A 23,381-nucleotide genomic window follows, 5' to 3' on the forward strand; every position below is an offset into this window, starting at 1 on the left:
TTTTGTTTGTTTTATATGTGGCTTCCTGCAGAGAAAAACATTAATATGAACAGACAAGAACATTTGATTACTTGCTGTAACACTTTCCAGAAGGTGGAGAACCCTGACTGCAGGTTTAGGCCTGTACTGTGCGAGTCTGCCTCCCTCTGGTGGATACATCGTGTATTACGTTACACAGTTTATTCATCAATGACATGGGTCACATATCAGCATGTTTGTTTTCACAAATTTATTGTCTTTATTGTTTAAATTCACCAAAATTTTTTCTGCATAACTACATCCAACAGCATTCATAGTTGTCGTCACTGTGACCTCATCAACACCCGAGTGACGACAGTGTGACATCATCAGCGCCGCCATGACATCACAGCATCGTGACATGGCTCAAACGGCAGAAAAAAACTACTGACAGTCGGTCCATCCCAGAGTCCGTCATCAATAAAAGCATCTCGCCGCTACCCGTGTAAAGCACAAACATTGCACATCAACTTATAGCATAGCATCAAGTCTCCCTCAATTTACTGCTGAAAAACCAAAATCCACCCGCCCCTCTCTTTAACATGGAGTCAAATAAAATGATAGACATGAGTGGAAGCGTTTCTTCTTCAACCAAACATGGGTTTATACACCGAGTATGATTTAAAATACAATGGTTGTTCTGGTAATTATTACGATGAACACCGATAGCACTGTGATCTCATACCTTTGCTTTCTTTTCCCTAAATATCCACAGCTAACATTTATCATGTGCAGACCTAAATTCAGAAAAGAGAGGAATCCTAAATAAACTCAACTGGAAGAGGACGATTTCTTACCTGTGCTACTTTCTAGATACAGGCGTCATTTGACACGTAATTAAACAATATCAAATGATGTATTTGCATTTTTAAATGTATCTAGGTATATTTTATAAGTTGATATTCCCTTTTGAATTTGCATTTGAAGCCATACATATAGAGACAAGACCTTAGATGGGATTTTAGAAATACTGTCCCCCACGGCAACCCCACCCCCCCTAAGAAATTTTTGACCAGCCACCAAAATAGTCTGAAAAGATTCGTTCTCACATTTCCTATATTTCTTCCATTGTTAAAATATATTTTCTGTAAATTTTCTCTTCCTATATATTTATTTATTTGTTTCAAAGCTGGTGTGTTTATGTTTTTCTCCTAAAAACAGTCAAATTTAAGAGTTTTGACTCTAAAAAAAAAATAAATAAAAATCTGGCTTTAAAACTTCCCTATGTGTAACTTTTGTGTTATTGTATAATGCACATTACCCCTCAAGTCGTTAGAAGCTTCAATTCTCTAATTTAATACTGTGCACACATCCTTGGTGTACAGCCCTGTCTATGGGTCAAAAAAAAGGGCGTCATAAATAAGCTGGATATTTAAAAACGTTTTTTCTTCTGATTATGCCCGTACAGCTTTGCACTTATGTATGTTTTATACATCTATAGAATCAGAATATTTCATGCTATACAACAGCATTTTTGCATTGATTTTGCTTTTTTTCTGTCATGGTTTGGCCCCTTTACAAAAGTGCTCATTTCATTTCAAACTAAACTTACTATCTTTACATTTCTATCTATACTATCTATCCGTTCTGCCTCATCAGTCCCTATCTAATATACTCTCATTTGGTATCATTTGCCACTTTTGATACAACACTGTATATCTTCGCTGTTTTTTTGTCCACTTGGTGAAGTTAATATATGGCTATAATCTCCTTTGGTACCATCTACACGATGAGAAGCCTAACGTACAGTGTGCTCATAGATTTCCAGTTGTCCTCAGAAAAAATGAGGGTAAATATAATTTAGACTGTGACATTCTTTGTACTAAAATTTACATCGTTTAGACTATAAGACTATATTAGGTTTAAACATAAAGAATACTGTAAATGCAGGGTTAGATCTGCTCTACATGTCACTCTAAACTCTCCATCTGTTCCTTTTTGTAATATGTTTCCTGTAATATTTTAAGTTCTGTGTTAGCAACACTATGAACCACGATGATCCAGATGATACTGAAATGTGTGCATCCTTCAGAAAGTTTCAAAAACAGTCCTTCATCGTAAACGCTGAGAAACCAAAAAAGGAAGAAAAATGGCATCCGAACAACGTCAAGCAAAGTTTCCCTCCCACACTACTTGCATAAATCTCTTTGTTAAATCATCTGCTATATACAGTAATACATTTAATTGTTACATACACGGCTCATCCAAGCCCTGCAAATCTCTTGAACAGTACTATACCATATTCCAGCGACCACATATTCATCCCTCTCCATCAAGACCAAAATAACCAAAAGTCAAAGTTCCTTATACAGTAGACACCTTTCAAGTAAAAGAAGTGTTTTTTCTAAGAATACTGGTGTGTTCACATAATTGCAACAGACCCGAGTCAAACAACAATTGAAATCACCTCTAATCCAACTCATCGTATATGTGAATGTTTTGTTTTTAATCCCAAGGCGTTAAAATCTGTCAAACCTCTGCAGCGACTGCAAAGCTACAAGTCACAGAACTGCATGTGAGCGGGATTTCAGCGTGTGTTTTTGACCCAGGTCCGTCTAATGGTTAGCAGACAAAACTTCATAATCAGATGATCGACAGAACATTGTGACTAATTCTTGTTTTCATTACTGAATCTGATGAAGGAAAAAGGTAAATGAAGTAATTCTTTTTTAAAAGTACAGAAATGCCATCATAACCACAGACAACTAAGCCGCCATTTTCTCTGCTTCAAAGAATGTAATTATTATTTTTTTTTGCCTTGAAATAAGGTGAGTGAAAGAGAAACACTCACTACATCTTTTTTTGTACAGTAATCCATTGATAATAATCAATGCACAAAAGTAAAAGACAAAACCACACAAATATCCAAAAACTGAAATTGAGACAGCTCAAGACAAGATTTTTTTTTTTCCTTTTTCCTTTGATTTTTTTTTTTTTGTCACTTAAGTTTAAAATACACATATTAACCAGCTGTAGAAGGTTTACATAGGAATTTGGATTCATCAAAAAAAAAAAGAAAAAAAGAAAAAGAAAAAGAAAAGCACAGTTTTAAGTCAGTCCAGCATTCCTGGCTTCAGAGTGGACTTAGGGGGCAAGTCCAGGAAGGTCCAGTCCAGTCCAGTTCACAGGAGTAGACTACTGGCCGCGGCCGGGGCACTACTGTACTGATGACGCAGTGCCGAGTGCCATCGTGTGCCGGGCGGATGGCTGTTACTGTACGATGATTGCTGGGGCAGAGAACTCGTCACACTGCACTGCATGTCACGCTGTACTGTACTCACCCTGTTCGCCCGCACTGCGCGCACACACTCACACACACACACACACACACACGAAGGTGCGTGTGTGTTGTTTAGGCAGGGAAGCACAGTACAGCTTCACGCAGCTCATCTCCCGCTTAGTTCAGTTCAGCAGCGTGATGGGGGGCCTCTGGCTGTACAGTGGTGGTCACTACAGAAGAGGCAGTCTACATAGAGATAGTGACTAGGGGCCCAGAGGGGCCGGTGAGGGCCGGTGAGGCCCGGGGGCTCAGGGAGCAGAAAGAATACAGAGAGAGAGAGAGAGAGAGAGAGATTTATGGCTGAGCATTTGCATTGGTAAGGACATTGAAGTGGAGCTTTGACCAGGTGAGAGGGCTTAAAGGGCAGAGGAGTTCTGAGGGATGAGAAATGCTTTGAGCTGCAGATGAAATGGGCTGAGAGTGGATAGATGGAGGCCAGACCAGTGGAGCGAGGGGACAGTTGGAGATAAGGTGGGGGCAGAGGGGATCCACCGGTGATGAAGGGAGGGGGTGGTGATAAAGCTCCAGAGAGTCTTCTGTGAGAAGGAGGTCCTCTACCCAAAGAGACACCTGCAGGAAAACAGACAGAGCTGCCGTCACATTACACATTCACGTTCATTTTTCCCTCAGCAGCTTCTGTCTGTTAGTATTTCTGTTGCATCCATTTATGTATTATATGTGTTGCACCATCCATTTTTATTTAACCTTAGTAAAAGAGCAGTGGTTTGCAGACAGGAGTCAATGGTGCGGATATGTCTGTGTGAGCTTACATTCCCATTAGTGACTGAGCTAAGATAACCAGCTAATGAGTTAGCTAACTGACTGTTAGCAAGCTCATTAGCGTGGAGATTATCACCACTGGGAGGTGATGGTGATTTGTTTCAGTCGGAGAGAAGATTCATTGTTGCAGAGACATCATGCTTTTACATGTGAATCTTATAGTTTAAAGTTGTTTCTTTACAGGTACCAGCGTGTCTTTGGGTGTAAATATAAGTAAGACTTCAACCTAATAAACTGACAAGTTACAGAAAGTCCCATCATCACTAAACAAACACGACAGCGTATTAAACAGCAGCGGTGAGATGAGCTGACCCACCGAGTTTCCACTCAGGTGTCACAGGTTGACGATTTCAGCAGATGGTTTCAAGGTGACGTGAGTTCTGCAGGGAGAAGAGAAGAGCTGCTTCACACACTGGAAAAATACTCTTAGCAGAATGTGTTTGCTGCTCAGTCTGGACAGTATGTGTCTCACCGGCGTGTCGTTCCACTGCCTCGGCAGGTCTTCTGGCTCGGGTGGGTAGGACATCCAGGACGGGCTACGGTACGAGGACGGCGGCGACATGACAAAGTAGTCCGAGTAGCCCGGGCGGTTGGACGATATAGCGTAGACTGCTGTTATTGGGTTTCCTGTGAGATGCAAAGACGGATTCAGTCAATTAATGATCTTAACGTATCATAGCTCTGTCTCCATTTCGACTTCCTAACAGCTGAGTCTCACCTGAGTAGGTGGTAATAGACTGGTCGACAGTAACAGCAGGGAAGGGGGTCCTGGACAGCGGCAGGTAGGGGGCGCCGTTGTGCTGCTGGGCCTGGAGGTCTGAGGCCTCTGACACACGGGGCTTCAGACTAACATCAGGGGTGGAGCTGTAGATGGAAAGAAGGAGCAGATGTTAAACCTGTTATACTGTCATCAACAAACTACTGATCAACATCACTTGGATGAATCTAACAAATTGAAATCGACAGAGGAGGCTACGATTACTGAAGAAAATGAAGTCTGCTTGCTTACACTTAAAGAAGTGGGAGTGAAAATGTCAACAGAATCTTTATAGTTTGTTTGGTGGGCGATCTGATGATTTTTTTAACATGGCTGATCGTACCAGCTGTTCTCGATCTACCCTTATGACACAGATTACCTTCATTAACCAACGGAAAAGACTGCCTACTCGACGGCTGTAATGATTGGCCACAGGGTCTCTTTCATACTTGGAAAAACAAGTCTGGATGTCATGATATCATATATTGGGAAGCAGTGAAAGAGTCACTTGCAGGTGAAGCAGTGAAAAAAGAGAAAGAGCTAGGCAATTAAACTGCCAGTTCATATGCAAAAGCACTGAAATTAGCAGAACTAGATTAAGAGCTGAAAGTAGGTGAACTGTCAGCGGAAGAGTGCGGGATGAAAGCAGCTGGAGTATGAGTCTGTCTGAGCCACAGAAGCAGCTGAAGTGTCGGTTGATGAATCAGTGTTGAAAGCAGCTGAACACAGTCACACGGGTCAGTTGAGTGTCAGCTGGTACGTTAGCAGTGGTTAGCAATAGCAGAACACACACTTACTCTAATGTGCTGACGTCAACATATCACTTTAATTCTGCTGTCATGAAAGAAAAAATATTTAGGAGACATTTGTCTGTCCTTTATTGTTCAACTAAGGAAAATCCCTGAGAACACTTCTTTCTTTTTCAACAAAAATAAATAAATGATTCAATATTTTCCCATCACAGTTTTACTCCTGACGGTATAGACGCGGCCTTAAAACCTTCATGTTGTGAAACAAAAAGACAAGAAATACAAGTGAATAGCTGACACTATGAATACAATATGAGACATCTCAATAATTAAATCACTTTGAGGCCTTTCTTTACACGTCTGGTTATAATTTCAAGACTTTTCAGTGATTGAACTCGTGATTCTAGCTATATCTGTGTCCCAGAGCCTCGTCATGTCGCCCGTGCAGACCACCATTTTCCATTTTCAGTGTTTCCATTATGTTTCCACTTCTTCTACATTGCAGTATCCTCCTCTCCTCTGTAGCAGCCCTGGCTACTGTACATGTTAATTACAGTAAAAGACCGGCGGACAAATGATGTCATTGCCAGAGATTAGGACCGTAATGCACTGTGCACACTGATGCCTAACAGTGCATACTAAAGAGGAATTAACATGCTGCACTCCGGTTCCCTGAGGGCACAGAGGAGCTGATCTATGACAGGCTGAGTGATTAACTACTAAAACATTTAAGTTCTGGTTTTAAACCAAGAATAATGGTCACACTCACATAGTTCTGATTCAAAATGAAATTAGCAATAATTAGAGAGCTATAAAACCAGCATAGCTGTCTCTGTCAAAATCCTTATTAAATCTAATTAAAATTCTAAATATCTACATTATATTCTTATTAGATCAGATGAGTTGGAGCGTTTCTGACAGTTTGTTCCTGTCAGTCTGCAGCACATCACAGCTGGAGCGTGTCAACTTGTGTGTGTTACTTTCCCAGTTTATCCACTAGATGGCGAACATGCTCCTCCGTGCAACGACCCCCCCCCCCCCCCACACACACACACACTCCCAAAAAAAGCAGCAGAACAGTCAATCACTCTCTGCAGTGCTAAAGTGCCCAGCAACACGGTGCACACAGCAACAGCATTTAAATGAAGAAGAAGAAGCTGCTTGCTTCAAACGATGCTGACGAACATATGGGCCTGAGAGAGAGAGAGAGAGAGAGAGAGAGAGAGAGAGAGAGAAAGAGAAAGGATGTGGAGGGCAATCGGTTCGAACAACGACGATTGATATCCTGATGCTTTTTTTTCTCCCCTCCACAATGAATTCCACCGTGTGCTCTCCCGCTGCATTTTGATTGGCCGAGGAGTCACCCTGGAACACTTTAAAATGCCATATGTGAACATTTTCTTTAGATTTGATCTCCACACTCTCAGCGCCGTGGATGTTAGAACATTTACTTAAGTCTATATCTTGCCGTTTGCCGAGGGCACATGGTGTTCCTTGTTATTTTTTTGAGATTTCCTCTCAGTCGAGCGTCTATTTGTGTTTGTGTGTGTGTATCTGGCTATATTTGTGTGAGTGTGGGCGGTACCGTCGTAGTGAGGTCCCAGGTGGCGGTCCTGGTCTAGAGGGGATCAGTGGCGGGGGTGAACCAATGCCCATATCAGGAAGCTGAGTGAACCGGAAACCCTGCAGGAACCACAAATATAATTTAGAACTGGTGTCTGACAAGCATCTGGACTCAACAGAGCGAGTACAAAACAACCAAACAAAACCTTAAGCCAAAGCCAAAACACAAGCTGGAGGAACAATAAACCAGTTTGATTAGAGGAGGAACTAATGGACATTCAAATTCAAGCCGCACAAGGCAACTTTATTTACTGATGTTCTGTGTGTTCAGTCCACAGTCTCTCTTTAATCTCTGTAAAGCTTCTCCCTCGCTGATCAGCTGTTGGCCACACACACTGACAGGAGTGACAGCAGCTCTTCTCAATGTCCAAACTCTCTGTGCAAATATTTTAAAGGAACAATTTAGTGAGAATTTCTTGAGAATGCAACTTGCATGACCCTCTCTACAAATGATGAGTGTAAAAGTCTGTATAAAAACCTGCATATGTGTGTATATATATATATATATATACATATATATATATATGTATATATATATATGTATATATATATATGTATGTATATGACCTTGACCCCAAGGGGCTTAACTAATTTATCAGCTCTATCAGGAAGCCTTTAACTTTCTCTGCGTGGTTTTAACTTGCAGCGGATTACATGACGACAACGTAGAGTAAAAGGTGCCGGTGAGAGGTGAACCCACACAGAATCATTATCCGGTGTGTTTTAGTGCCTTTCAGCTCCTTGTTTTGGTTTTTATGGCCAGCAGCTTTATTGTTTGGTTCGCTCTCACTGCTCTCAGCAGCGATGTTTCCAGCAGCAGCAGCAGCAGCAGCAGCGGCGGCGGCAGCAGCAGCAGCAGCAGCAGCGGCAGAAGCTGTTTTCAGCCAAAAAGCTTTAAAAACCCACGGTGTGCTTCCTGCCCAGCACCTAATGGCTGACAAAGTTAGAGACTAGCTGGTGTAAATAGAGAAGCAGCTGAAGAGCCAAATTATTTCCCTCAGGAGTTGAGAGAGAAAATGAGACTGAATACTGGACTTCCATTTTATCAGGTGGAAACAAACGTCCAAGCGAATGTTAATGTTACTCTGTTTCAACTATATTCTGACAGTCTATGTGGCCAGAGCAACTTTATAAGGTGGTAATATGTCAGTGACGTGCTTACAATTCGATTGGGAAAAAAATAAAATCAATTAATGCAATTTTAAGTGATTGATTCGCTCATGCGTCTGTATGTTTCTCTCCAAGGTCATTTGCTGTGTATCTTTTTAATGGAAAAACGTGGCTGCAGAATATTGTACATGTAATTTTTCCATTGCTGTGAGCGCCACGTATCAACTCGCATTGTCCTCCACTGTGTTGAAGTGGAGGCAGATAGAAAAGACACAGATTTCTCAACCCGCGGACAAATAAAACTAAAACTATCTGGATAGTTCGATGCCACTACAGGCAAGTTTTTTTTATTTGCCTGTTTAGCCTTTAACCTCCTCCTGGTAATTACCGGTTTGGGCAGACTGCACTGGTGCATGTCCTCATAGCCTGCGCTCCTCTGCCTGCCTCCACAGGGATGGTTCATGGTGCCCGGGGCGCTGGTCACCCCGTCACTGTAGTGGCTGGTGTGGGAGGGGTTGTAAGCGCTGTGGGCATGGTGGTGGTGATGGTGGTGGCTGCTGGGAAGAGACGGGAAAGTGAACACAAAAGAAGCAGAGATGTTCAGATAAATCTACTGCACTCTGTGGAGAACAGCTTGGGAGTGGGCTGCGCTCATGTCACGGCACCTCTCTCTTTCCTTTCCTACACAATACTGTAAATCATGCAGATGTGCTAAGAAATAAATCATCTCGGGGAAAAAACTCGTTTTTACTTGGTTGGAGGGGAAGGCGGGTCGTGGTCCGGAGGTGCCAGACTGAAGGCGTTGCCTAGCAACATATGCATCTGCGTGCGGACCTCATCAATGGACGGCTGAGAGCTGAGTGTGGAGGAGTCGGAGCCGCGGTGAGCTTTCACCCCCAAGCTGCCGTTCCCGGTGCCAGTGGATCCACCTCCGTAACCCAGAGAGCTCATCAGACGGTCCACGTTGGTCTCCTCGAACGGTTCTGGTTCGCCCTGAAGAGACAGAGACAGAGAGAGAGAGAGAGAGAGAGAGAGAGAGAGAGAGAGAGAGAGAGAGAGAGAGAGAGAGAGAGAGAGCGCGCACACACTCAGTCAACAGGGCAGGAGTGCATTCAACAGCCTGTCCATGTAAGTGTTGAGGAAATCAACACCAGAGTCGCACGTGTTCGTTCCTGAAGGATCAAGTCACAATCTCTGAGCGCCTACTGTACGAACGTCTGGTTAAGTGAGGGAATCAAAATCAAACATCAACAATCAGTTTTTTCCTCGATGGAGCAGGTTCTTCTGCAACGTGACTCCATCAGTACACGAGTTACAAAGACACGTATTTATTTTTTGGGTTTAAAAAGTCAATGAAATGTTTCTCCTTTAATAACGCTGATTCCACCTTCTCTGTTTTTAATGTTTCAAATGGATTTAGCTGGACAGTATTAATTATCTAGAGGTTCGTTTAGGCTTGATGCTTTTGTTTTTTTAACAGGTTTGGTCAAGTTCTCAGTTGTACGTCTTCACCCACCACACACAGAACGCACATTCATGCGTTCATGCAGTGTACATCTGGACTTCTCTGCTCGCTTGTTAACCATCTTTCAGACACTTTTAGTCACAGTGTGCAGTGTTCATGCGTTACAGCAGAGGTTGTTGGGGAGGCGTGCTGTGTGCACTCAGCCTGTCGACGCTGCTCGTTTATTTGTCATCATGACAATAAACATCGGATCAGCCTCACACCTCTCACATTTGTAATACCACTTATGGTTTTACTTTCGTCCAAAGCACAAATATATGAATAAATCTCTCTTTACTTGTGACTGGGTTACTGCCCCCTGTGGTGCCAGTACTGTACCTGTAGTTGGGATTCACTGCTCTATAAGACACATGTAAGATGTAAAACACCCAGAAGTTCAGGGCTGGATATTTTCAGAACATTTCCCAGTATTGGTAGATATTATATTATATGCAAAAACTTATGCAAAATCACATCGAAAATAATGAATGTTTATTAATTTAATCAGACATCAAAAGACATCAATAACTCATTTTGTCAGTTTAATTAAAATTTGCTCTGAACAGTTTAATAAGATAATGAAATCTGATCATATCATCACAACAGGATTCCACTCAAAATTGATAAATTATTTTGAAATTATTACCCAGCATTACTACACACTGCAACACTCACACTCACACACACACACACACACACACACACACACACACACACACACACACACACACACACACAAACACTCACACACAAGCATGAAGCAAATCAACTACAGACCAAAACCAAAAGCCCCAAACATAGACGCAGAATAAAGCAGGTTAGTTACAGCATGAAAACCAAACTGATAAGATATAGTGCTGCACACATATACCTGCTGCACACATATACCTGCTGCACACGTATACCTGCTGCACACATACAAATGAATACATGCTCACGCACAAACACACTCTGTTCTCCTTGTGCCATTTCAAAGAGTTTGGCGCATCCAAAGCTATTAACTGCTATCGAGCCTCCCATCTGAATCCATGAATAGACTATAATCATATTCAGAGTCATTGACATTCAGCTAGGTAGCACCGCTGCTGCTGCTGCTGCTGTTACTGCGGTTACTGCGGTGCAGCAGAGAAGCAGCATTAAGACAGTTCACTCACTCTGTCTCCATTTTATCTCCTGCTCTCTCCCCCTCTTGCTTCCTCCTTTCTCCATCTTTCGCATGTCTCTAAAATGAAGGAATCGCTCTTTCTCTAATCGTTTTGTCATTTCCCTCCTTCTCCTTCTTACCTTCCCTATGTCTTTATCTTTCTATTTGGTGTAGGTTTATAGTTTGAAAGGTAATTTGTTAATCCTCTGGGTGCGAGCTCAGAGCGTCAGAGCCAGAGTAAAGGAGGGAAAGAAAGGATTAAAGTTATAAATTCTCTCTGCAGATTATTTTATTAGTTTGACAAAGCGGCAGAGCTTTCCTTCGCCACAACCACCATGTGAACCCATTTGGAAGAGGAAGGATTCAACCAAGGGTTTCATCATCTCCCGGTGTGACTCACCTGGTCAGAGGTTGGACCTGAGCTTACAGTTTGTTACAGACTCCAATTCTTCAAAGCTTTGCAGGTATTTTTCTGGACTTCTGTAGCAGTGAATCCCTCACATCCTCTACTCACAGATCCTTGGTCCATGTTAAAACTACAGGTATTTTCTTTAAATCACTGACATTTTCAAACCTCATCTGAATTTTATCTCTCTGGCCTTTTTCCTGAACCTGACATTTTCCACTGTTCTCTCCTGGCGTTATTTCTGGCTGAGTGTTTTTAAAACGCTGAAGTGAAGAACACTGAAGGTCCATAAGCTCTGCCTTTACTCACGTCGTAGCCGTTGTTACGGATGCCCCGTCTGGATCTCTCTCTCAGCACCAGCAGGTCCATCTCCGTCTCCACTGGGCTCGGGCTGCTCAGAGACTGTCTGCTCCAGTAGGTCGGCTCCCGTGGGTGGGAGTACCTGGAGGACAGGTGTAAGAGAAAAACTATCTTACCACTGTAGCTAAGGCTCAGGGCCGTATGTGCTACTGATGGGGGAATTTGGGGGATTAACAAAAACAAGGGGAGTTTATATGTAACAAATAAAAGCTGCACATGGTGAAATGTTTAAAGGCCAATTCCTGTATTTCTACACTTAATTTTTTAGGCAGGTGAGGAGAAAGGTGTGAAAAAAAAAAAGCTTTTTAGACTCTCATGTAGGTCAATAATATTTATTATGATTCATCTGTTAAGTGAATAATAAACTGATCATATCTGACATTCACTTTGGGAAACGAGTTTGGATTCCCTCAGTATTGTAGGAATTTGACCTGATTAATATAATTGTCATTGTGACCATATTCAATGCTCATAAATCAAAATTTACAAGCATGACTTTGTGATTATCTATTATCTATAAGCTGATTATCTCTGTCCTACAGTACATTTCATCTACAACAGGAACTGAATGTAGAATAACTAGAATCACCGTATGCCTCCGCCAACCAGCCAAGACGCAGGAAATACGGTCACAATCTCCACTTCCTGAGTTAGAGCATCGAATAAAAGTGTTTTTGCAGAACAGTATGATGTCACAGTGAAATTGACCTTTGACCATTTAGATATAAAATGTCATCACATCATTTTATACTTCAAATGTGTGTTAAAATGTGTCAAAATTTGTGTATGAATCTATGAGTTATGGCCAAAAACATGTTTTGTGAGGTCCCAGTGACCTTGACCTTTGACCTTTGACCAGCAAATTCTAATCAGTTCATCCTGGAGTCCAAATGAATGTTTGTGCTGAATTTGAAGAAGTACCCTCAAGGCGTTCATGAAAAGGGGATGAACAGACACGGACAGGATTAAATGGACAGTGAATTAAAGCGGAATTTAATTTAGGCAAATAAAGAAAATGTTGAGGTTTCCATCAGAGCCAGAAACAGATTTTTTACAGCTGCTTAAAGGGTTAGAGTTGAGGTTAGTGAAAAGGTAAATAAGTGCTTTTCTCTGCCTGAACAGCAGATAAAAGGATTCATGAACTGTGTAAAGGTTGAATGTAATAAATCAGTTTTTGACAGAGAGAAGCAAAACAGGCACTTGTCTATATGAACTGTAAAATATTAATGTGCTGATCAAAAATCATCCTTTACTATTCACTCACTCCTTAAGCGTTGCTTAGCAACTATGCTCTCCAGCTACAGATCGACAGTAGATACAATAATAATCTGTGGTGAAATAAATACAGTTTATTTAGCACTTAATTGTTATGGATTCAACAATAAATTCATAAATTCATAAAAGTAAGATTCATTCTGACAAATAAGACCAGTCAGCTGTAAAGCACTTACTTTACTCCTTGAATAATGATGAAATAAAATGGAACAAAAACTAATTTCACAGGCTTCAATAATGAAATAGATCCAGACTTTGATACTAAACTCTAATCCTTTAATTTTGGGACTGTCAAACATTTTCACGAGAGTGCCAGCACACACTCTGTGAGATTTTGTCCCATGGCAGCCACTGTTTGAATACTGTGTACTTTTTGTGGTTGATTCTTCTAATTCTTTTGAATGCGGACAGAAAGAGCCAGATCTTCTTATATTTTCGATGATGTCATGCATTTAATCATTCAAATTAAATAATTTCACATCGCCTGCTCCCATACCTCTTATGACATCCTGCAAAGGAGGCCCTCTTCTCCTCTGCGGTCATCGGCTCCTTGACCCCATTGTCATGCCGACTATGCCTGGTGTCACGGTGACTGTAACCGTGGCTACCGGTCTCAGACAGCGAGAACTCTCCGTAGCCCTTTCTCCGGGCCTTCTGACGCAGTTTGTTCCTGTAGTGCTCGATGTCCGACTTCTGCTTCAGCCCACCATGGTTTGCCTGCAAACAATAAAGTCAAGTATTGAATTCAAGTAATCAAATCATCAGGCTCCACATGCTGAGGGGCAGCCACCTGAGTGATGTTTTAATTTTGTATGATGAACTGCTCAATTTTTGAAAACCTTTTCTCCATCCTTTTTCTCTGGTGCTAAGACAGAGTGATGTGTTTTAACAAACATCCCCTGCAGCCCAATAATCAGAGAGCGTGTCACGGCCTAAATATGATATTTTCTGCTAATGTAAACCTGTCAGTTGCAGATGAACTGGAAAACCAGAGAGCCCCCGAGGGGATTTTCTAGTCTTATGTTAATAGATTGAGGGATAATTTATCGTCAGCTGCCAGAGAGGGGAAGAGGGGTTGAGGTGGAAAAAGGAGGAAGGGGATGAAAGGCACAGTGACTGTAGCGACAACAGCTAAATTCTGTATCACTGCAGTGTGTCCCGGTTTGAATTAATACTACTAATCCTACTTTCTGCTATCTATTTTAAAGGTCCCGTACCGTATGAAGTGAGATTTCCATGTCTTCTTTGATTATAGATCAGGTCTAGGTTCTTTATTAACACTGTGAAAGTATCAAAGCCTCAGTCCACAGAGAAATACTCACAACCTGTATTCAGAAACTGAGCCTTCAAACGAGCCGTCAGGACTTCTGGAACTTTGTGATGTCACAACAAAGCAGTCACTGCCCTCAGCCTTGCCCTCAGCCCCGCCCACCTGGACCCACTGTCCATCCTTGCAGAACTGTTATGATTATTTATCCATTTCTAATCTGTTCAGACTTCTCTGATGGCTTGCTGACTAGTCATGCATTCTCAGGTGTTACAGCTGACCCAATAAGTGGATATATATATATTTTTTTTTTTTTTACATATTTAGATTTAATCATAATTACAATTTATTTAACTAATTCAGGTACAACACCGTCTTTCCCTGGCAGCTGCAGAGGTTCGCCCTGTTTGGACTCACTGATGTAAAGCATCAGCGGTTTCCAAATATAAACATGAACCAAGGAAATATGACGGAAAAATATCTGCCACACTATGCGATGACCAAATGCCTCCACGCTGTATGTTACTGCGTCACGACGATGATGTTCTAGTTTTCGCTCTTCCCCTGTGCTGTCAACACTGCAGACTCTCCTCAAAGCTGAGTGCGATAAAGCCTTGAGGGTGTGTGTACACTATGTATACATACAGGATGTGTGTGTGTGTGTGTGTGTGTGCAGACTCACCTCCCCGTTGAGGACCACAGAGTCTTGGCTGTGGGAGGAGGAGGAGGGGTAGGAGTAGGTTGGCTGGGCTGTCATGGGTTTAATGGTGATGAGACGCAGAGAGCCTGAATGGTCCTCGTACGGGTCTGAGAAGAGGAGGAAGACAGATCAGGTCAGTAATGAGCAAACACTGATTTCCAGGAGGCTGTGATGTTGCATTAATAGGAACTGAATCACAAATTCTACCAATAACCACATCATTTACATGGCAAAGTTGTTCAGTCCTCTGGGTATGATTGTCAAACTAGCAAATTTAGCCAATCATTAGCATTTTGGCCCCTATAATGAGAGCACTGTCCTCTGGTTGGGAGCCTTCTTTGTGAAATATGCCATCTGATTAGAGAGTACCTCTCTCACTGTAGGGTAAACATGAAGCTACAGTTAGCTTAGCACAAAGGCTGTAAACAGGGGCCAACGAGCCTGGCTCTGTCCGAAGCTAACAACATCCGTCAACCAACACCTCTGAAGCTCACTGAGAGAGCTCACACAGATTATATCTCATCGGATTAATCTGTGCAAAAATTGAAGTGTAAGAACAACAAGTCATGGATTTACATGGTTGTTATGTGCAGAGCCAGGCAAGCTGTTTTCTGTCTTTATGCTAAGCTAAGCTGGCTATAGTTCTATATAAACAGACAGCTATGAGAGTGGTATCATTTTTCCAAACCTCAGCAGGGAAGCACTATTTGTCTGTGAGTATTTTGTTTTACCACATACAAAAGAAGTAAGCTGCAAGCAGAATACAGTTGCTAAATCTTTGTTTTGCTGGAAATTGAGATTTAAATTGAGTTTATTGATAGCTGACGTAGCTGTTAGCTAACATGTTAGTGTTTCTGAAGTAAGGTATTGAATAAAGTATGATAACTTTAACTATCGGGCCTGTTAAATGATAAATGTGCAGAAAAGAGAGCAAACGAATAAGAAACAAACTCTTCAGATACTAACAGCGAGACCTACAGTTTATTAGGTGTGTGTATGGTTCATGCTTCCTTTGGCTTTACCATGCTGCGATACACTCCAGAATAATAAGATCGGCCTTATTTTGTCTCTACTGTAAGGTTTACTAGTTGTCATGGCAACTCTAAAAACTTAGGTTAGAGCAATAATACATTAGAAGTTGCCATAAATCAGGATTCAAAAACCACAACTCTGTGCAATGTTCAGTTGCTTCCCTTGAAGAGAAAACATCAGCTGTATGCGGCGCCTCCTCTGCTGCTCTTACATGCAGCTTTCTGTATCTATGCGTGTGTGTTATTGCACGGAGCAGCAGATGGACGGTGTTGTGTTGCACTGGCTCCACTGTGACTCACTGCCTGACTGACATCATATGGCAGACTGCTTCATTGTAGGGCTACAACAGTCTGCCATTAACTCAGCTCCGAATCCACACTGTCACCATTCATCCTGTGCTGGAGCTCAGCCTGCTTTATTCGTTGCTGCTGCTCCTGCGCCGCCCATCACAGTGTGACAGTTAAGGTCAGGACAGGCGGCGTCACGAGCGGCACAGGGCTGTGAACCAGATTGGAAACCACGACGTGCACGTGTAGATAACGCGAGCTCTGAACACTGGCTGCCGCCGTGAAAAAGATCACAACAGATGTCGAACACTGGCCTTAAACATGTACAGTCTTTCCCTGAGATGACTGAGTGGCGTGTTTAAATCAGATTATATTTTGTAATTGATTTTTACAATACTTACGCGTTTGCATTACTGGACTAAAATAACCACTGTTACTAAGGGCAGGTGTTTTCTGTACATGGGGAGATAAACATTGTGACTCATTTTACAATCTGCTTGTTGACTGTTTACTGCTTTATGTTTTGCTGTGATCTACTTACTGCTCTACGAGTGTGACGATGAGTTTTGTAGTGATGTGGCTGTGAGGATGAGTAAAGGTTGGTAAAGTGCTATGTATAACACATACAAACACTTTGCATTTGAATCTTGCAGATTACAGAAACACCAGTGTCACTGACCTTTAGCTGTATAAAAAAATTTAGAGATCCAGTTTGATATCTACCACCGACGACCTTTGCTGCATGTCATCCTCCTTTTACTCACATTCACCCATTTCTCTGCATGGCGCACTACTAAAGATGAATTGCTATAAATTATCTAAAACTATAAAGAAGTACATGGAATAAAAAAATAAATCTGTAATCTGTAACCCTCTCTACACACTGAACAGAGCTGTTGTCAGGCTTGTGTACTTCAGTTTAAAGAAGGTGAGTAATAGAGACTAATCACTCACACACAACATCTTCCATTCTTATTTATTTGCTGATTTTCCTGCAGCATCTGCGACTAATTAATGAGATGTAACTGTTGTCTTTTATCACAGTGTGCCATCATCCCCTACATACACCACATAGATCCTGAATAAAGCTTACAAATAATACATTGGTGGGAAATGAAAAACTCTAAATTAAAAGGCGCCTTCACACAGTTAAATGTTTTTTTTTCCTCCGTACAGTAGAGCAGCCTCCTTCATCAGCACCGGTCTCGTTAGCATAAATAAAAGCTGAACATCATTAAGTTGATCTGATAGCACAGTGGAAGCAAAGCTATGATTAAAAGACATCCACAATGTATCAAAGAACTACCTGAACACTCACACTCACACACACACGCCTCTACTATACATGAGCTCATTTCCACCCATTCCCATACTGGTGTTAAAGAACATGCCGCCTGTTGCCGCTGGTTACACTGGTGAACTTTTTGCCCCACAGCTCTCCTTTAATAACAGATACTGGTGTATATTAAAATCTAAATAAAAAAGATACCACTTTCATGTCTCCATGGAGCTGGTCACCAGTCTCCAAGATGTGGATAGAGTAAGACCAGCTATTTCCCCCTGCTTCCAGTCTTCATGCTAAGCTAGGCTAATCAGCTCCTGTTTCCAGCTCCATATTTAGCATACAGACATGAGACTGGCAAGAATCTTGGTTTTCCTATGTGGGTATTCAAATGTCAAAGTGTTCCTGTAACCCGGCGATGAGATCACTGCGAGAGGATCACATTAAAGCGAAAGAGAAACCTGAGCAGCGAATACGAGCAGGAGAAGAAGAAAAAAAGCATCTTTGCCCTGTATCTATAGGTAACATGTACGAGGTTCTCCTGTTGAATAACTGAAGTGAACTATTTTCATCCTTTAATCTCTACTGTGTTCGGCTGTATTTGATTTGAGTTTGCGTCCAATCGTTCTTCCTCTCTGTCTTTGCTTCTTGTTCGGATCTATACTTTTATTAATCTTTCATTTTCTTCAACAAAGCTCCAGTGTACAGTCTGTTCTCCTTCCTTCCTTTTTTATTTGTTTTTTTTTTTTCTCTTTCTGGAAACAGTACTTCTGTCCATCTCCGGCTCTCTGTGAACAGTAGTGAGAAAATGAAACAATTACTCATCCTCTCCTCCCCTCCTCCGGGTGTTCATTCATTCGCTTGCATAAACACTATAAATCACACAAATTACTGTGAACAGTGGTTTGCTGATGCACAAGAGATTGAAAATCTCAGTGTCCTAGAATGTCACTGAACAGAAACAACGCTGCAGCGTCATCAGTGATCAGGGAAATGTTTATGCAACCAACTGTGAGTCTGCAGAGCTGGAATAAGATCTGCCTGTTAAATCTGTTGAGCAAGAAGATGCAGTACAGTTACTGACACCACTGATAACAGGTAGTGTAGATAAAGGCATGAGCAGACTATTATCCTGGGTCTGAAAAGGACTCTTTGACACTGAAGAAGGAGCTGCGTAGACTGACAGTAATCCAAGCAACAGGCTACGAAGTGAGAATCAGTGCTGTACAGTCCAGTCCTGGATATTTCTCTTTTTTGTCCACGGTTTGCAGCAAAACACCGAAGCGAAGATCCCAAGATTCCCTAAAATACCTCAGTTATTGCAGACTGATGTTATCAAAATATGTATGCAAGACGTTATTCATTTGCTGTCAAGGTGCTGCTTTGACAAATCGCATATTAATTTTGAGAAATAGCGGGAACACTGGGAGTACAAACATTAAAAGAGAGTTTCACGGTGGAGAACTCTTTGCAAGTTGGACCCGCGATGGAAAGTGTAGAACCAGAGATAACATCTTTCTTCTTTGTTAAAACCTGATGCCTGCATTAGCCGCAATGCAGCTCCGTGTCTGACAGTTCAATCTGAGTTTTGGGAGTTACAACAGTCTGTACAGCTGCAGAGAGCTCGTACACGTCCACACCTGTCTACATGTCGCAATGTTTTCACGAGGTCGCTGGCTAGCTGTGCAGGGAAAGCAGCATAAATCTCATTATCCACACCTGTACTTTACAACTGTGACATATACACAATTGTTTATCATGAAAAAAGGCTGTTGTTTGAAGATGCATTACAAAGAAAAAAAACTGGCAGAACTGGCAAAACATCTGGCAGCACAAGACATTTAATCTGATGTGCATCTGTGGATATATTTTCTCAGCTGACAAACTCTGATGAGCTTCCAGATATTGTAAATTGCTTTTTGCTTGATCAGCTCTGTTTCTTAATTTACGACTGCTTCCTCGTGACCTATTATTAATGACTTGCTAACATTCTTGTCTTCCTAATAAATGGGTGTGCTGGCTAAGAAGACAAAGCAAGTGTCTGAAGGAGGTTAAACACTGGCCAGCACACACAAATGTTTCTCTTGTTGATAAGCATCAGTAATAAGTAAATGACTGATGAAACATTAATAAAGCCAGTAATTACAGCTACAAGGGCTTTCATAAAGGGCGTCTTACTAAAAAAGTGATTCCCCAGACTATGACCAACGATAAAATAGTGTTTGTTTGTTTTTGTTATGTTTGTGTTTAAGATGCTTGGGATGGACTAGATGGAGATAATTGCTTATATACCCACAACTTCGATATAAAGATGAGGGGAAACAAAGTAATCCCTTTATTTAAAATGACGGTGCTAATATGTTTTCAATAGCTACACGTCATATCTCTGTGAATCTTTTCTCCCAGGACGAGGATCCCCGAGTGTCGCAGGTTTAAACCATATGCTGTGGGTTGAACGGATTTGAATAACACCTAACACGACAGTATTGTGTCACAACTCTTTCCGCCCACTTCCCTCTGTGATTCTACTCAAAAGTAATTTGACGCAATGCTGAAGGAACATGCGCCGTGAACCCGCTGGCTTTTATCTCTATGCAGCTTCTTTTTTTTTTTTTTGCAGCTTTGCGTCCTGGAACGAGGCGAGTCGACTGAAAACACCTGAAAACTGAAATAGAAAAACTCTCCTTTGACTCAGGAACCACTGTGTGTGTGTGTGCACGAGCGTGTGAGTAATGGGACATGTGAGAGAGTGTGTGATGTGAGTATATATGTCGTCACTGACAGTTATGTGATGCAGCAGCAGGCTGACTGACTGTATGTGTGAGTATGAGTGTTCACTCTTTTTTGTTCATGTGCACTTCATTAGCTCATATCAATTGTCCTTCAGGCAAAATATCGCAGTAGTTAGTGTTTTACTTTTTGGTGATCAACACTTTTTTTATTGCAAAGACGGACTGTGTGTTTGCTCAGTGTAATAATCTCATCCTCATTCTGTCTTTTTTTTTTGTCTCTTTCTCGCTCTTTCAACCCCATCTCTCGTCGCTAACCCTCTCTCCCTCCTCCTCCTCCTCCTCCTCCTCTCCCTCCTCCTCTTCCTCACCGTTGGCGCTCCTCTTGTGCAGCTCCTCCTTGCCATTCTTCGTACTGCTGCCGGTCGCCGTCCTACGGGCTGACGAGCTCTTGCTGGTGTTCAGCTTCCCTGAGCCGTTACTCGACACCGAGCCGTCCTCCTCACTTGGCAACCGTCTGTAGTAGCCATGGCAACAGAGGGAGGTGAGGGAGAGAGGAGAAGGGAGGGGAGGGCCTGTGAGTCTCAGCGGGTACACAAACAGGGCATCATCTGACAGTTAATACTGGAAACGCACTGTCTATCAACTTTATTTTAGCTTTTAAACAAGATAAATGAAATAATAATGATTAAAAAAGCTGAAGACATGTTGCTTGCTGGTCTGTATGTGAGTGGATGTACATGTAATGGATAAAAACCACATACAAATAATGGAAATACGGCTAAACCCTCAAAGAAATGTGCCATTGATAACCAATCTAAATTTTCAAAAAATTAGATTAACATTCAGGATCACAGCTCCAACATAACGGCCTGTCTTTTTGTTTGTGTTTCTTATTTTTGATTTGCAATTCTTAGTTTTTATTCTAGCGGTGGGGAGTGTGTGTGGCTCCGCTGCTCTTCTTTCAGTCCGATAAACTGTCCGTCCCTGCTGTCATGTCCTGCCAGGAACTCTCTCTGGAAGGTGATCACAGACCCCAGATGCTACGAGTGTTCAGGCAGTAGCGCTCCCTAAAAGTTCAAATTAAAATAATTTCCACTGCTGGTCCTCGTTCTCCATACATTGATTTATTTGTGGCAGTTCGCCACATATTGATTTTTTTACTTTTCTTTACTATTTCAAATGGGTAAAATTTTAGTTCATTGTAGAGCAGCACACAGCGCAGTGATTCACACAACTCCTCCTAATGTGAAGTCTTTTCAATAGATATCTGCTATTAGAAATTAAAACACCCCCCCACCCTCCTACACAGGAGCAAGACACCCAGACTGAAAGTTGTTTTCCCTCTTTCAGGCTGTTTTCCTCTCTGTTTTGAGTTTCTTTTTAGTCGTTTGACTGATATTCCCAAGAAATGTCAACAGTCACCTGAGCAGGTTCTGGTCCAGGGGGCCCTGTGGCTGCACCTATCTATCACCCTCTGATTCTGTAGGGGGCACCAAGGGGAACAATCAGATTTCAGAAGGGGCCTGTGCCACCCCGAGCCACCCTCTGGCTCCTCGCCTGATGTGCAGGCAATGAATGAGCATCATAAAAGCTAACATTACCTGCTAACCAGGCCAACCACATGCCTCTGGAATGATAATAAATTTGGATGGTTTGCATTCACACACTTTATTCTATTTATTCATTAGTGGACAGAATGAATCCCACAAAAGTCACGCTATGTTAAAGCACAGAAAATCGAGGGAAGTACAGGACGAATGTAAAGGACAAGTAAAGCAGCAACAATCCTGATTTTGTTGGGCAGGTCGCTCAACAGCCAAGGGCCTTAATGGAGACAGCTCAGTGTACACACACGCACGCACACACACACACACGCACAAGTGCACAAGCATCTACAGGAATCAATGAATTCGTGCAAAAACATGTATGAAGACTTTGTGTGTTCTTGCCTCACACACACCAGGTATTTGAACTCTGTACAAGACACACACAAACACTCTAACGGCCTGGAGGCGTGTGAGCTACAGCGGCTACACAATGTGACAGGCCCGTCTACAGGTGGTGTGAGATGCACAGCTCAGTGAGACTGGACAGTAAAGAGCCACAGGCAAGGCTAACACTCTGTCTGTGTGAAGGCATGCACACACACACACACACACACACACACACACACACACACACACACACACACACACACACACACACACACACACACACACACACACACACTCACATTAACATACACACACACTGTGCAGAGTAACAATAAAAGGCATGTGGTATTAAGCAAAGAGCTGGAAGGGATGGAGGGAAGAACACGATGTGTGCTCCATGTAAATCTGTCCGGGAAGGCCGGCGAGGGGAGGAGCAGAATCAATAATCGCACTGAGGGAAAGTTATGTTCATCTCCTTATTTTCTTAGTGCCTCAAACACTGCAGCTCTCTGGAGGAAGCAGTGAGCAGCATAAATGTGCTCCCTATGAAACCGTCCTTCCTCTGTCAGGACAGGCGAGTAAACAATCTGTGGCTGAAGGAACTGCTCCTCTTTCTGGCAAAGTTTCCCTCGTGTTTCAACAAACAAAAGATGTTGACACATCACTTCCTTCTCTTATATTCTTGGAGACACCAAAAATACAGGATTTATACAATCAAAATACAAAATAACCTCAGCAGAAAAAAATGAACATTACATTTTGGAAAAGCCAAATTTATAATTCATGATAATTCGTAATCTAAGGACGTTGCAGAGGGTGATTATTATAATTTAAAAAATCACTATGTTAGTAATGAATTCAAATGTTGTTCTAGTATTATTTAATTCATGAGTAGAGATCCAAAAATAGGATTGTATGTTCTGTATGTAGAGTAATATTTATGTTTAGCAGCGTGTCTACGTGTTCATTGGATGCAGGAAGTTGGAAGTATTGTCGGACCACCTGTGTCTACATCATGCATAATGAAGAAGGAGCAGCTCATTCGATCATTTGTTCCACCTCCCTGCTCCTTGTTGATCATGACTGTGTATTTCTCTTTAAATTCACTGTAGGATTCCCAGAGGAAGGTGGTCTCATCCTC

General features: G+C 42.0%; 1 protein-coding gene across 3 annotated transcripts in view; it reads right to left on the minus strand.

Annotated features, from left to right (window-relative positions):
- Window positions 1–210: 210 nt before the first annotated feature.
- The window catches only part of kiaa1549la (KIAA1549-like a), a 97,504-nt gene continuing 74,333 nt past the window's right edge, over window positions 211–23,381 (minus strand). For 2 of the 3 annotated variants that reach the window (XM_056387196.1, XM_056387194.1), the window contains 11 exons: window positions 20,675–20,820; window positions 14,956–15,080; window positions 13,503–13,723; window positions 11,681–11,813; window positions 9,069–9,310; window positions 8,706–8,874; window positions 7,170–7,267; window positions 4,797–4,942; window positions 4,551–4,705; window positions 4,395–4,458; window positions 211–3,868 (listed from right to left, as the gene is read on the minus strand). In XM_056387196.1, the coding sequence (XP_056243171.1) occupies window positions 4,429–4,458; window positions 4,551–4,705; window positions 4,797–4,942; window positions 7,170–7,267; window positions 8,706–8,874; window positions 9,069–9,310; window positions 11,681–11,813; window positions 13,503–13,723; window positions 14,956–15,080; window positions 20,675–20,820 (1,465 nt within the window). In that variant the 3' untranslated portion in view covers window positions 211–3,868; window positions 4,395–4,428. The remainder of the gene's footprint in view (window positions 3,869–4,394; window positions 4,459–4,550; window positions 4,706–4,796; window positions 4,943–7,169; window positions 7,268–8,705; window positions 8,875–9,068; window positions 9,311–11,680; window positions 11,814–13,502; window positions 13,724–14,955; window positions 15,081–20,674; window positions 20,821–23,381) is intronic. The other variant, XM_056387195.1, reaches the window with a different exon arrangement.

Source organism: Seriola aureovittata, chromosome 10 (assembly GCF_021018895.1).
Source record: "Seriola aureovittata isolate HTS-2021-v1 ecotype China chromosome 10, ASM2101889v1, whole genome shotgun sequence".
NCBI classification, from domain to species: Eukaryota; Metazoa; Chordata; class Actinopteri; order Carangiformes; family Carangidae; genus Seriola; species Seriola aureovittata.